The 14,077-nt window shown below is 37.4% G+C and overlaps 2 protein-coding genes across 2 annotated transcripts; both read right to left on the bottom strand.

The window, feature by feature from the left end:
• Positions 1–4,596: 4,596 nt before the first annotated feature.
• Positions 4,597–7,200, bottom strand: LOC103934167. Its single transcript, XM_009343895.3, has 2 exons — positions 6,984–7,200; positions 4,597–6,843 (listed from the first exon to the last, which is right to left on the bottom strand). Exon 2 carries the CDS (start codon positions 6,777–6,779, stop codon positions 4,875–4,877), a length of 1,905 nt encoding a protein of 634 aa, XP_009342170.2. The 5' UTR covers positions 6,780–6,843; positions 6,984–7,200; the 3' UTR covers positions 4,597–4,874.
• A 3,755-nt stretch (positions 7,201–10,955) lies between these two features.
• On the bottom strand, positions 10,956–13,770 carry LOC125471491 (UPF0613 protein PB24D3.06c-like; the record flags this gene model as incomplete). The annotated part of the gene is made up of 7 exons (XM_048571929.1): positions 10,956–11,350; positions 11,621–11,685; positions 12,077–12,185; positions 12,395–12,540; positions 12,968–13,033; positions 13,145–13,237; positions 13,624–13,770. Coding segments are annotated over 7 exons (774 nt in total), but the record flags the coding sequence as incomplete, so codon positions are not given.
• Between the last annotated feature and the right edge of the window lie 307 nt (positions 13,771–14,077).

Genomic DNA, 14,077 nt, shown 5'->3' with positions numbered 1-14,077 from the left:
GGGTTCACCAAACTTAATAATGGAGGCCGAGTTTGCATGAGTTATTTTTAAAAGGTACCGTCAACTTATTTAGAAAGGTTAGATTAGAAGAATTAGAACTATGTTACATGAGTATTACAAACGCATGTAGGAGAGATTTGTAAATGACTCATGGCAAGTATGAATTTACAAATCTCTCACACGCCTCTAAAATGCTCATATAAGCTTCCTAAATAATGTATCTAATATTCTATGACGCATTCTTTACTAACTTGATCAAAAATCCCAAATGACTTGAAAATCACCCGTACAAATGTAACTTTTAAAAATGATCTTTTTTTTTTTGTTTTTTAAATTCTGCTTTGAGTTTAGGTTCATAAAACGAAATTTGGATGGGCTACAAGGATTAATTTTCATTAAAGAGTGCTACTTAATTTTATTTATTTATTTTTGCTAACGGGATTGGGCGGTGTCTCTTGCTTCACTAACTGTATGTGAGTTTACTGCAACTAGGTTTAGTTTGGATGGGCTACAAGGATTAATTTGAGTGACCAACATTAAAATAAGCAAAACTATATGTAGAAATTATTTCTCCTTTGAAAGCCGAGATAGGCTATAACCCATAGCGTTGTATGTGACTTCGCTATTATCGGAAGAAGAAAAAATGTATGCGAAATTCATTTTTCGTTACCAAAATACGCCGTACAAATGACAGCCTGAACAATGCAACTACAATTTACTAAGAGTCGGATATTAATCAATCAAATGAAGCATATTTTTCCTGCATCAACTACTCAAGGCTGTTTAAGTAGGCCACCATCTTGATTAGCATTAAAACTTGACCAAATCTAGCTAAACCAATCAAACCTTTCAAGAACCAATTAATGCAGCCCACTGACGAACCAAACATTCAGACTGCTACCTAATTCCTACTGAATGATTACACCTGCATTCATCACTGTTGCCATTCAACTTCCATCCGATTCATTCATCTCATTTGCGGACGTAATCTGTGTGCTTTAGCGACTAAACACTGCTTGGCTCCTTAATTTTTAGGGTTGATTTCAAACTAGTAGCTGGACTTTGACGCCTTCACAAGCTCATACCTGTTAATGCAAGGTACTTTCCGACCCACAGAGGTACAAAGGAACACCAGCCCAAAGAAACACCGGCCCAAGGAGCACAGGCCGAATAGGATGGAAGGACAATCCCAAGCGCTATCGAACACCACACAGCAATCCAGAGTATTTATCAACAATAAGGCCGAAAACCTTCCCATAAAGTATTTTCCAACCGTCAAGATGCAAGTTGGTACACTGAGAGCTTTAGGGCACAAGGTCCTAGGAACATAGGCGTAGGCCTAGTCAGACATCAACTTCAGGCCACGTGGTGGCTATTTAGGAGGACAAAATTCTATGAAGGGACATAAAGGCTAATAGGTAAGGTACTTTGGAGCGGGTTTCCACCAACCCTCAAGCCAAACAAGGCACTTGGCATATGTGTTGTCCTAAGAAAGCATGCAAATGGACCTACACAAGTATCACTTCGTTGACACGTGGGTCGGCCAAAGAGCGAAGGGACAACTAGCAGGTCAAATCAATGTATTCGGCGCATTAAATGCAAAGGCAGTGGATGACTCAAGTCCAGAGACTTAGGGCTCACTGAGGGCTATGTAAGGAGGATGAGTGCTCCTTAGAATAGGTAGCTCAGGCAAATTTAGAGAGAAATTAGGCTAAATAGCCAAAATGATCCATGAGATTTGCATAACATATCACTTTGGTCTCTGAGATTGAAAATCAACAGAAATAGTCCCTGAGATTGTCCACCATCCCTCATTTTGGTCATTCCGTTAAAAATTCCATTAAGTCTCCCGGAGCTCTTGACCGGAAGTTTGGGCAATTTTCAAAGCTTCGTAACTCAATCATTTCTTAACCAAATTCGACCCATAATATATCAAAATAAAGATAGAAAAGTGTAGAACAAGATTATACCTATTTGGAAGCCCAATGGTTGCCGGATATGACGGGAAAATAGCCTCAAAGTTGACTGGCCTGGGGAAAAATTGAAAAACTAGCCGGAAACTGGGTAAACTTTAAACGTTCATAACTTCTTCAATACTCAACGAAATCGAGTAATTCAAAAATGAAAATCATACTTCTCGATGAGAAAAAGAGAATGGTACCTTTCTTGACTGCTAACTCGTCGTGGTTTGACCGGAAAACAGCTCGAAAGTTGCTAACTCATTTTCAAGTTAGCCACTCTTTGTTTAAACCCTACGATTCATTCCGGCTAGAACCCTAAGAGCTCTTATAGAGAAAAACAAGTTTTTTTATGGATGGATGGTGATTTTGAAGTTTTGAATCCTCCAACCAAGGTATGACTCAATTTATGAATTTTTTGTTCGTTTGTTTTCAATTTTTTAGAGTTTAGAAAATGAGTATTTTGGTTATTATTCTTTTTTAATCAATCCCGCATAGCTTGTTTATCTTTCTGCAACAGCATATTGCTGCAATCACTCTCCCACTATCCGTCTGCACCCCAAAAAACCAAAAAGACTTGCAGATATTGGAAAGACCTTGGATTCTATTTGCTTCTTCTGTTTTTATATTATATTTTTATTTTTCTTCTCTGTCGGTGTTTGACTACACCCCAAAATCATCTGGCATCAATGTACCTATTTCATAAAGTGTCACCTATCACTTTACTTTCAAGTAATTGTTCCTATATTGCAAAAGACATAACTTTACTCTTGGTGCAAATATTGCATGGACTCGCAGACTGTGCAAGGATTTTAACACATTAGTAAAACTAAGTCCACAAAAAAAAAGGAGTTCCATGTCAGGCACATTTATGCTTGCATACTTTTCTTGTTGAGTGTTATCTGAAGTCAAATAACTAAGGGCTTGTTTGGTACTCCACTTGAATTCAACTTTTTAAACTCAAAAACAATTTTCAAGTTTTAGGCCTTAAAAACTTGTTTGGTAGGACTATTTTAAAAAAATGAATTCAAGACTAACTTAAAAATACAGTCTATTATCTAAAAACATAAAAAGTGAGTTTTTTTTAGAGTTTTTAAATTTAAACTCATTCATTTCTTTTCTCTCCCTCCTCCCTTCTCACTCCAAATCTATCTCTCTCTTTTCTTCTTTTTCTAACTCTTTTTTTATACCTTTTTCATTTCTCCTCCAATCAGTTTTCTTCATTTTCTCGGTTCTTTCTCTTTCTTCTTCCTCTCTATCTCGTCCGATCCTCTCTCTTCTTTCTCTTTCCTTCAATCATCTCTTACTTTCTTTCTCCTGTCTCCTCTTTCTCCCTCTCCTGCTACCTCATCTTTTTAGATCTTTTTGTCTAATTTAAGTCGTAAGATTTAAAAATTTAAAATCACAAACCAATCAAGTTTTTGAGTCTTAAAGAAAATTGTTTTCAAGAAATGTTCTTGAGAAATGTTTTGAGAAATGATAAAAATTTTCAAATAGGATACCAAACAGACCCTAATAATCTTTACTTGGTTTTTGTCAACATCTATAGAAGTGTTAGTCTTATTGTCAGCCATGACTAAATTCACACTCCAATTTTTAGTGTCCATTTTCAGACGTCGTAAAGATAGAGTTAAAAATTAAATGAGTGTAAAGATAAATTCACATATTGAATTGGGTTTATGGGGATATATTAGGTAGTAAATTTGGATTTAAAAAGATATTAATAGTTTAGTTAAAAATTAAATAGGTGCAAAGAGTAAGTTGGGTATAGAAATATGTTAGATTGGTTAAAATAAAATTTCCCTTTACATTTTCCTTCTTTGTTTTAGATGTCAATGAAGTGTCAAGGCATGGTCCATGAAATTCCTTGCACTGCATAACTCCAATAGCTCAAACTCAAAGCGTCAAAGGATCCATCTATTAATTTGTCCGCAATTGGATAAATTATGGAGGATATCAAGGCGTTACTCCCGACGATCATTGAGGCTACTTAGACTAAGGGTGTTGCCCACAGGCTCGCAAGTCCTGATCTTTCTTTGAGTCAAGTTTGTGATATGTTGCCTTGATTGGCTCTTAGTAAAAGCCAGACAAACTGGAAAATTGGAAAAGATGCATTGATGAGGATTGAGGAATAAAAGCCAGACAAACTGAGATACATTTAAAAGTGTCTTTATCTCTTCTACCCATAAAGTTAATCATTTCGTACCCTTCCTTCTTGGATCCTACGGAGTGTCATCAGAACCAAAGATGCCAATTTCAAAACTTCATTTGCAAAAATGAAGATGTTGCTTGCTATTCAATTTGAAATTTTCTTTTCATTTACCGAAAAACCTACAATACTCCGGAGTATTTAACATTTTGTGACCTAGAGCACACTTTTTTTTAACATATGATATTATTTTTACTAAGGGGGAGGAGATGAACTTAGTCTCATTATGGACTAACAATAATGTGGTACAAATTCACCTTCGACAAGAATCGAACCTAAGATCACTCACTTACAAATGAAGAGAAATACCACTAGACCGTAATACTAAAAGACTGCGACTCTAAGCACTTAAACCAAAGAAATTTGGATAGCCAAAAAACTTAGATAAAAAAAAAAAATACCAAACAAGCTCCAAATATCTACTGATAGTAAATGATAACTTGGCTTAGGAGGCTTAATCTTAATTACTTGAAATACAAGATTCTGTAATGATGTACAAAAGTGGTCTGAGACCATATGTGACTACATATAAACAAAACAAATAAAGAATGCCGAAAGCTCAAATGAACAATATGGATCAAAACAATGAATGCATCACCCTCATACTTTGCCGTCAAGCACCAGAAAAACTGCATTCTGGCATTCCGGGAAGAGCCTGCATTTCGGATTCTCGTGTTCTTAAATCGCCGCAAGGTTTTTAATTTGCTTCACATGTTTGTAGAAGCTTGCCTTCCTGCACAGAGTGCATTCAGCAGTATATGATCCAACATAAGGTCGACAAAATAATAGTGCCCAATTTTGCCATCTCTCCACTTCTTCTTCAAGGGAGCTCGGCCATAGTGCACCCCATCATTGCACCGATTATCATAATGCCACGGGAAGGTCATGTCGAAATTGTCAATTACACCAGAGAGGAGCCCGGCTTCCTTCAACTTATCTAACAATACTGAATTAAATGCCTCCATTTTACTCGGGTTAAATCCCAGAGTTCTTGCGTACCCACCAGTGGCTATTGTTGTCCGGTAAAAGACTTTTGGCACCGTCAATCCTCTCTGCCTTATCGACTCCATGATTTCCGCCCAAAATGTTGCTGCCTGGCTTGCACCAATAGAGAATGATCTTATGCTGCGCCAGTAATAACCGTCGTGTAATCCAGAGTTCATGATTATAGTATCTGGAACCGTCTCTTCTGAGAAGTATTTCTTTAACAAGTTCCTAAACCCTTCATCTTTCAAAGAATTCAACCCTTGGTAGTTTTGCGTTTTGTTCCAATGACCATTGAAGATGCTTGTAATTCGAACGGTCTGAGAAGGGTCTTTTGGATTTGAAAAGTTCCTATCAAACCGTCTAGGAACTGAAGGTATATCAGGCCGATCCAATATAAAGTTGAGAGTGTTGCGTATTGAGTCTACGTGATTGGAGTCGCCCCAAAAGAAAATCCAGCGGTTGCTCAAGCAATTCCAAGCATCATTAGCCGAAAACAATCTAAACGAACAATGCGCTGAGTAAACCCAACCATTACTCTCCAACACCCCCAATGAGCCATTGCACCATGGACTTTGGCAAGGAAAATCCCGGGATAGGCAACGATACCGACCGTCATTACTAATTTCACAACCATCATTCTTCCCATGCCTAGTCCACCTTCCTGCCCAAATCTCTCTCCCAAAATCGGACTCTTCGCAAGTTCGCAGCTCAGGCAACTTCGCCGTGCCCTTTACAAACCTGACCGGAATCTTTCGCAGCTCTCGATCATAAGAAAACCTAGCTGGTGAAAATCTAAGACCCTCAAAATGCCTAAAAAGTAGAATGACAGTAAACTCGTACAACCCCACAAAATCCTGATGAACTTGAAGCTTAACAGAATAAGAACCATTGCCAAAATCTGTCACCAGAGGCCTAGATTTCCATGACTCCCCAGAAAGATCGGTTTCGAAGTAATCCCCACCCAAACATCTAAGGCTCTTATCCTCCCCCAATGCCAGAAACTGGAACTCATAGATTTCACCAGCCGATAGTTCGATCAGATCCTTACCGTCCAAATCAGGGATAACAATTTCTACTGTTCTCGAAACTTTACAGGGCTCTCCTCCCGGAGCTAGCCACCTAGCCAGAAGACTCTTCGTGAAGTTAGGTTCCAATTTAGCTACAACCCAACTCGAAGCTTCGCATTTCAGAGAAACCCCAGTTGAATTCTGGGCAGAAACTGGTCCAGATTGGGAAAAATTAACTGGGTTCTGAGAATCCAAGTGGGTTTTGAACTGGGTCGCATTGATTTGGTTCTGGGTCATATTGGTCCGGTTGATTTGGCTCTGGGTCGGATTGGTCTGGTTGATTTGGTTCTGGGTCATGTTGGTTTGGCTCTGTGTCGGAGGGGTCTGGTTCTGGGTCTGATTAACCGCATTGCCGAACGATTTGACGTCGATATTTTGATGGGTTTGGGCGAGATTAGCTAAAGCACTAACCTCTGTGGTGAGGTAAGCTTGGCGGGTCCTTGTAGCGTCGACGAAGTTCTGCATAGTTCCGGCATCGACGCTCCAAACCACCACCATTCCGACGAGGACCGCCGCCGTTAACAACCCAACTCGCCATTGAAGCAAAGGACCCAACATCGGACTCGCCGTCCACGGCTGCGATGGTGGTCAGCCCAGTCCCTTCTCTGGCATCTCTCACAGACTGCAACAACAAAAGTTAACAACTCGCCATTAAAGCAAACCCAGATGGTAAAAAGCTACCAACTCTGACGACAAGGAATGTGTTTTTCTCGATCTTTTCGAAGCAGTGCATATAATAATACAGAGAAAAAAATTACTTACTTGGTCTGAGTTTGCAAATTTCCCTTTTATCTGCTCCTTGAATTCTGAAAACAGAGAGAATCAATCTGTGAACTTGAATGCAGTTCTCTCTCTCGCTCTCTTCTATTTCTGGTCAGTTCATGCTCTTATTTCGGTTCCAAGAGTCCGACTCATGAGAGAAGAAGGAATAGCTGTTTATAATTTATAAGCTCTGCAGAAAAACATAAATTTAGGCCTGGTTTCTAGGAAGAAATATTAAATACAAATAATTATATAATTGGTCACAATGTTAGAATTTTCTTCGAACAATACGTTATATTAATAATATAAAATGAATAATTGAGATTACAAATAAAATTTAATAATTACCTACCACTACGGTCTAGTATTCTTTTCTATAATGAAGGATTTTAATTCCAATTTTTGATAATGTTGAACTACATTATTATGACAAACCTATTTTATTATGATAAAATGTGTGAATATCACACCCTTCTAGAACACAAACAAAAGGCCAAAACCGAGAAATCGAAACCAGCATGAGCATTGCGCAAGAGCAAATAAACTTCGGTGGAATTCCCAGCCACAAAACCGGCGTGGCTTTTTTTTTTTTTTTTTTGGTAGTGTTGTTGACACATTCATTATACTTTAGGAAAACTAATGAAAAAGAATTTGAAAACTTTGAGTTTTAATAATAAGAACAAAATAAAGTGTATGATTTTTTAGTGTAAAAATATGATTTTTCGTTAAAATAAACAGTATCGAAAACTTTTCGTTTAAGTTCTCTTATACTTTTCACACACTTTTCTCAAATTTCGGCCATTGAATTGAACAAATTGAAGAAAATAACATGTCAAAAATTTAATGAGGGTATATGGAAGCTAAAAATAGGTGTGTGAATAACACTATTTTTTTTTTTGGCCAAATTTATTTGAACATTCTGATTCTACTATTCTTTGGCTTTCTTTTCTAACATGTAATATACAAATTGTTTATCTCGCTGAATAAGAGATGACACTTTTATCGTAATGGCATAAAACAATTATGTTTATGCACCTATATATCTAATTTATTCAAGAAAATGGTAGACAAAGATATTGAGAAAGCGATTAGAGTTGTTAATCTGTCACACACTTGTAAACCTATAGATTTTAGTTCTTGATTAACTCAACAAATATATATACCACGTTGACAAGTGACAACCACATGTAATGTCATGCATATGCCATTAATTTAGCTAATAATTCATTTAAGTCAGGTTAATTAAATTAAAACCAATAATTAGCTCATGCATGCATTACGTAGGAAATTAATAAGAAAACACACTTGATCATGCATGCATTACATAGGAAATTAACAAGAAAACTCACTTGATCATGTGGCTCAGTGTCCTCCCTCTGCGGTTGATCTTACGATCATACGATGACGATGACGTACGATCGCCGGACATGCACCGTGAGATTCGAATCTCCTCTCTGCAGTTCAAACCCTACACAACTTTTCACCTAGATTTCCTTCCTGAATAATGGAAGAACAGCTTCCTTCCGAGTTTCTGAGATGGATGTTTTTTGGGGCCTTTCTATCGTATTTTCTGTTTAATTAGCTGCTAATTAAGCAGCTTGTCTTTTGAATGTTCTTGTTTTGCCGTTCTGGTGTTGTTAATTGCCTTGTGGCTTGTGTTTATATTTAATTAATAATTGTGATTTGTTTTGGGTTTTTTATTATTTTATCAGTTATTATCTTTGTTTAAGCTGTTGGTCAGTTGGTCCGTTGGTGTGTGACCGTTTTTACAGTTGGCTTTTGTTGTATTTTTGTTTCTTCAGTTTCTTCGTTCCTTTTAGTTTGGGGTCTTTTCCTTTCGGCCTTTGGCTTCTATTCTTATTCTTTATATATATATATACACACACACACACACACACACACACACAGAGAGACCCCTTAATATATGATTGTCTTTAGAGAAAAGACAATATAGTTTTTGAAGCCTCTGCAAATAACCTAAATTAGATAATGATCTCATAATTATAAACTCTTAATCATGCTTAAAGATTTTAACCCGATTTTTGAACTTCTAAAGTGTCTCATCTTCGTGGTTGGGTTCAAACTACTTTGAGTGGTTGTATTTTCGCATTGTGAAAAAGGCTAAACTTCTAATTAATGAATTAGAAAAAAAGGGTTTAGTTTGCCCAATTTTTATGGATTGTGGAAGGAGGTTGGTAGGAATGGAATAAAAGCCCCATAAAAGAAATTCAAAATTCTTGCATGCCGACAATCGGCAAATTTTCTTGAGTACCTACCGTCATTCAGACTTCGTTATTGATACATATTTGATTGTTGGATTTGATTCAACATTCCTCGATCACCAATCTATAGCCGTTGAATCCTTTCATGCCTACATTTGGGATAACAGTTGGCAATTGAGTTGAATGGTAGCATTGGTGAAGTGATGGTGTGGACCATGAAACGAACGGAGGAGGCAAGTCACAAGTGGAAAACCAAAATGTCAAGGAGTATGATGGGTTGGGTGGGGTGGGATGGGGTGGGGATGCGCAGTGGTGGAGCAAAAGGGGTAAAAAGCCGAATGTTGAAGTGTGAAGCTTTGAATGACTTTTCTTTTTATCTTTTCCTCCAGGAAAGAAGATAGTTGAGTCAGTGTGAACGTGTAAAGTTTGATGTTTTTGGATCCAAAGTTGTTTACAAGTGGTGAAATTTGACATTCTTGAAAGAAAATTTGTGAGCACACATATGAGTGGGTGAGAACACCACCAGCCATCTATCAACAATCAAATTCCACCTTAATCCCTCATTGATCAAGTTTTGTCCATGCTTCAACATGGACAATGATTATATGACACGGATTTACGGTCATCTTGATTCCTGGTGCCCACTTAATAAAGCAATGACATGTGTACAATTTTCAATAAATGTCACGCCATGTGGTGATAAACTCGTTCCATGTAAGTTGCTCTTCTAAACATGACAACATCTCTTTATTAACAGATGTTAGTAATACCATTATCAGTGACGTGTCGACATCATCCTAGATAACATGTCATTAACAAAACATGTTCATAATACATTATTAACAATATCGATACAAAATCTATCCTTTTGCAAAGAGCAAACGCCATGCCGAACTAATTTCTGCTCTTTGATCATACCCTTAACCTATATACGTTCTCTCCTATGATTCCAAAAAGCTCCTCATTTAGTCTAGTGGTAATTAGTCTCTACTTCATATCTCATGGACGAACTGATTTTGTTCTCATGCATGACACATGTTGATCAGGAAGAAAATAAAAGGTGTCATTAGCGCTACGGCAAACTGATATTCCTCTCTACTCATTAGGGAGTGGTCTCAGGTTCAACTCTACGTACATAACAAATTCGATACATACTATGATTGACACTTATTGATTAGTAAGAAAAGAAAAGGTGTCATTAGCGCTACAGCAAACTGATATTCCTCTCTACTCGTTAGGGAGAGGTCTCAAGTTCAACTCCACGTACATGACAAATTTGATACATACTATGATTGACACATTGTGTGACAACCTAAATCCCAACCCAAAGAGGGTGGTGATTTTCAAACACCCACAAGCTAAAAGACAGATTATTATAACAGTAGACTCTAGACACTGCCACAACAGCCACAACAGCCGTATTCAAATCATCCCAACAGCCATATTCAATTCTTGTGTAAATCCCAAGAGATTAGGTCAAATAAGACAAACGATTAGCATGTATGGACACACGTTAACGGTATATATGGGATACAATGGTGGCAAGGATGAATATGGTCGTTGCAAATGAAAGTTTTTGTGATTTTTAGTAACACCTACATTGACACGACCACGACTCGTTAAGCTATCCAACCCGAGAGGGCAAAACGACGATACTATATCATAGGAAGAAACGACCAAATGTGTACAAACAAGACACCAACCCTAATAAGTTTGGAGTTGATTCCAGACTGCTAAAGCCAGACAACAGTGCAAAAAATATGACTTTCTATTATTTTTTTGTTTCTTGATAAGTTCACAAAAACGGTAATGTTCTCTCTATGGACACAATTTCAACAGTGTGAACGAAACATGATCAAAATTCACTTGGTGTTTAATATAGAAGGAGATGAAGAAACTGGAAAAAGCTGAGAAGGTAAGAGATGAGAAATCAATAAGAATAGAATAAACGAAAGAACTTAGAAATGAAAATAGGAAAACAGAGCGACGCGCTATAGCTAATGCCACGGATCATCCCAGCCTTTCGGTCCGTCTCTTTTAACAAAATCAATGATGGCATGAACAGCTTCATCAACTCTGTTGGACAGGGAGTGATTCCCGTGTTCAATTTCAACTTTCTCAGCACCGCCCATTGCTTTGCACAATCTGCATGAGATCCACAAATAGCAGTACAATTATTAAATCGGATTGGAGATTAATCTCACAAATAGCAGTACAATTATTAAATCGGATTGGAGATTAATCCCTGACGTATAAACAGATAAAGTGTGCACATGGAAACACTACAAGAGAAGACATTTACGTGCTGTTTTAAACGTAACCAGCATCAACAATCATTTGTTTATAATACTATCATGAGGTTCTTAACAACACAAATGTCGTATAAAAATGAACCTAAAAGTTTCTGTTTCTTACCTTTGGACCAGTGCTTTCTTGTCAACATAGTCTGGCACATATTCATCAGCCATGGAAAATATAACCTACAAAAGAATACGACGATTTAATTTGTATTGCCATACACTAAACCAGAAAGTAGCATTGTTCTTGTATAAAAGGTAAACAAAACTTATGCTTGTCACTAGAGATAGAAACCAAGAGGCTGACAATGAATTCGCCATTTTTACGTAGTCTTTCCTGAAGCAATACAATTCTATATTTCTTACCCTTTTTCCTATCATCCCTTCTAAAAAATCTGTGATTTAAGTACTTACCTAATAAAAAATATATAATTAAATTATTCTGAAATTCTTTTAATTGTGGCCCCTTCTAAAGTCGTTAAGATCTTGCCTAAAGGTTTACTTCAAATCAAATTAAGTTACTATATAAACACACTTCCTTGCAAATAAGAAAATAAAATAAGGGATACTCTACCTGGCAAGGTGTGTTAGCCATGTGCCCAAGTCTCAACCTCAGCTGGTCATCAGTAAGGTCAGAACTAAACATGTCGTCATCCCCGTTGTATGCACAAAGGGAGTGATACCTGCAAGGCATTTCTTTCTTTAGATGAGGACGAATAGCACCAATGAAAGGCAATATGGTATTTGAAGGCTGAGTAGCAAGACGATCTTAATGTCATGGTGCAACTCATTGCAAACCTCTACGTATTTTCACGCCTATTCTTTCTAATAAAGTTCATCCCAGGACTGGTAATACTTCTTATTACTAATGATAATCCGGGTGCATACCCACCGATAGGCAGTTATCGGGGCTCCTGGATCTGCTGCACTTGGCATTAATTCCGACCCACGTCCTTCACTAATCATGGTTGAAGCCAAGTCAATCACAGCAGCTGTTTCGGGAAGAGTTGCTCTGTATTCCCGATCACTGACTGGGGCCTGACATTTTAATTGGAATTAGGACCACAGATTCAAATAAAGGTTCATATAAACAAGGATAGAAGATACTGGAACAAGGAAGTTAAGAACTCTCACATCAATCATTGATTCACCAGACATTAAATAAAAGATGGTTTCACATGATGCTGACAGAATACGAGCCAGAAAACATATTTCTGTTACGAAAACATCGTTCTTGAGAAAAACAAATCTCTCAGCATAATATCAATCACCTACAATTTATAACTCAACATTTGGTGGAAATGAAAGGAACAAGGGAGCCAACTTTGCACCCAAATGGCAAGATGATGATCTTAAACACCTTAATTCTGAACGAGGTGCATCATGTCTAGCATCTTGAACTTATTCACATTCAAATTTCATTTCAATATAGATCAAAAGAACCAGAGTATGGAAAGGGTACTACCTGAAGAATGGCAGCACGGACCGCTCGGGAGCATGCAGCATTGGTGCGTATGTAATGTACAATATCCTAGAGTCCGAACCAAAAACATAGTATTCTAATTAAATGCATCAAAAAGTGACAACTATGAGTGCTCTCATTAACTTCAGAAGCTCAAGTCTAAATGCAATCAACACAAACCTGACAGCCAGTACTATCGCCAAGCAGTACCACACCCTCAGAATCTTCTTTGTTTATAAAGTGACTGATCAGCTGATCAAGTTCCACCGCATCCTTCAATACACAAGGCAACAATATCTCATAAGTAAAAGCAGTAATATTTGTAACTTCAATGCCCAGACCCCAAAACGATACACACACACACACACACATCAATATTTAGAGAGAAAAAAAATTCAATTTTCCAGTCCAACTTAAGCCCACTTGAAAACAAAAAGCTTAAACATGTAACAAACTAAACTTGATGAAAGGTCCAGGCCAGTCACCATGGATCCTTTCAAACATATAGATACAATACAAGTAAAACTAACTGTCTTGCAACTTACAAGGATATGTTGTTTACCGTACTGTACATAAAAACACAGGAAACGGTGCACGAATCAAGAACCTATAAAAAGAAAATTAGAAAAAAAAGCAAGGGATTGGTTGAATTAAGTTACTTGTTTCAAGCTGGAAGTGCCATATCCACTGTATGAAGATGACAAGAGTGGTTGAACAAGTGACCATTTTTCTTTGTCCAAAGCAATTGCAAGAGGTTCCAAGTATCTGTAAATTGCATAAAAGAGAGATATGAAAGGAATAGCACATTTTCAAAATTTTCTTTAAGCACCTCACTACATTATGCAGTGAACTTGCATTCATAAATGAAGAAAACCGCTGTGAGTGAAAATCATACATATGATGCAAACTAGTCACACAAACAAGCGTTGATGATGGAAGACAAAATATCGCTTCTCTTCAAAAGAAGTTAAATCAATGTATTCAGTGCATTAAATGCAAAGGCCGTGGATGACTCAAGTCCAGAGACTTGGGGATCACTGAGGGCTATATAAGGAGGATGAGTGCTCCTTAGAATAGGTCAAACAAATTTAGAGAGATATTATACCGTGTTAA

The sequence above is a fragment of a genome, unplaced genomic scaffold (genome assembly GCF_019419815.1).
Source record: "Pyrus x bretschneideri cultivar Hongxiangsu unplaced genomic scaffold, Pyrus_bretschneideri_v1 Contig6, whole genome shotgun sequence".
Lineage (NCBI taxonomy): Eukaryota > Viridiplantae > Streptophyta > Magnoliopsida > Rosales > Rosaceae > Pyrus > Pyrus x bretschneideri.
The sequence above is the reverse complement of the archived record's forward strand: the minus strand, read 5'-3'. Positions and strand labels throughout refer to the sequence as shown.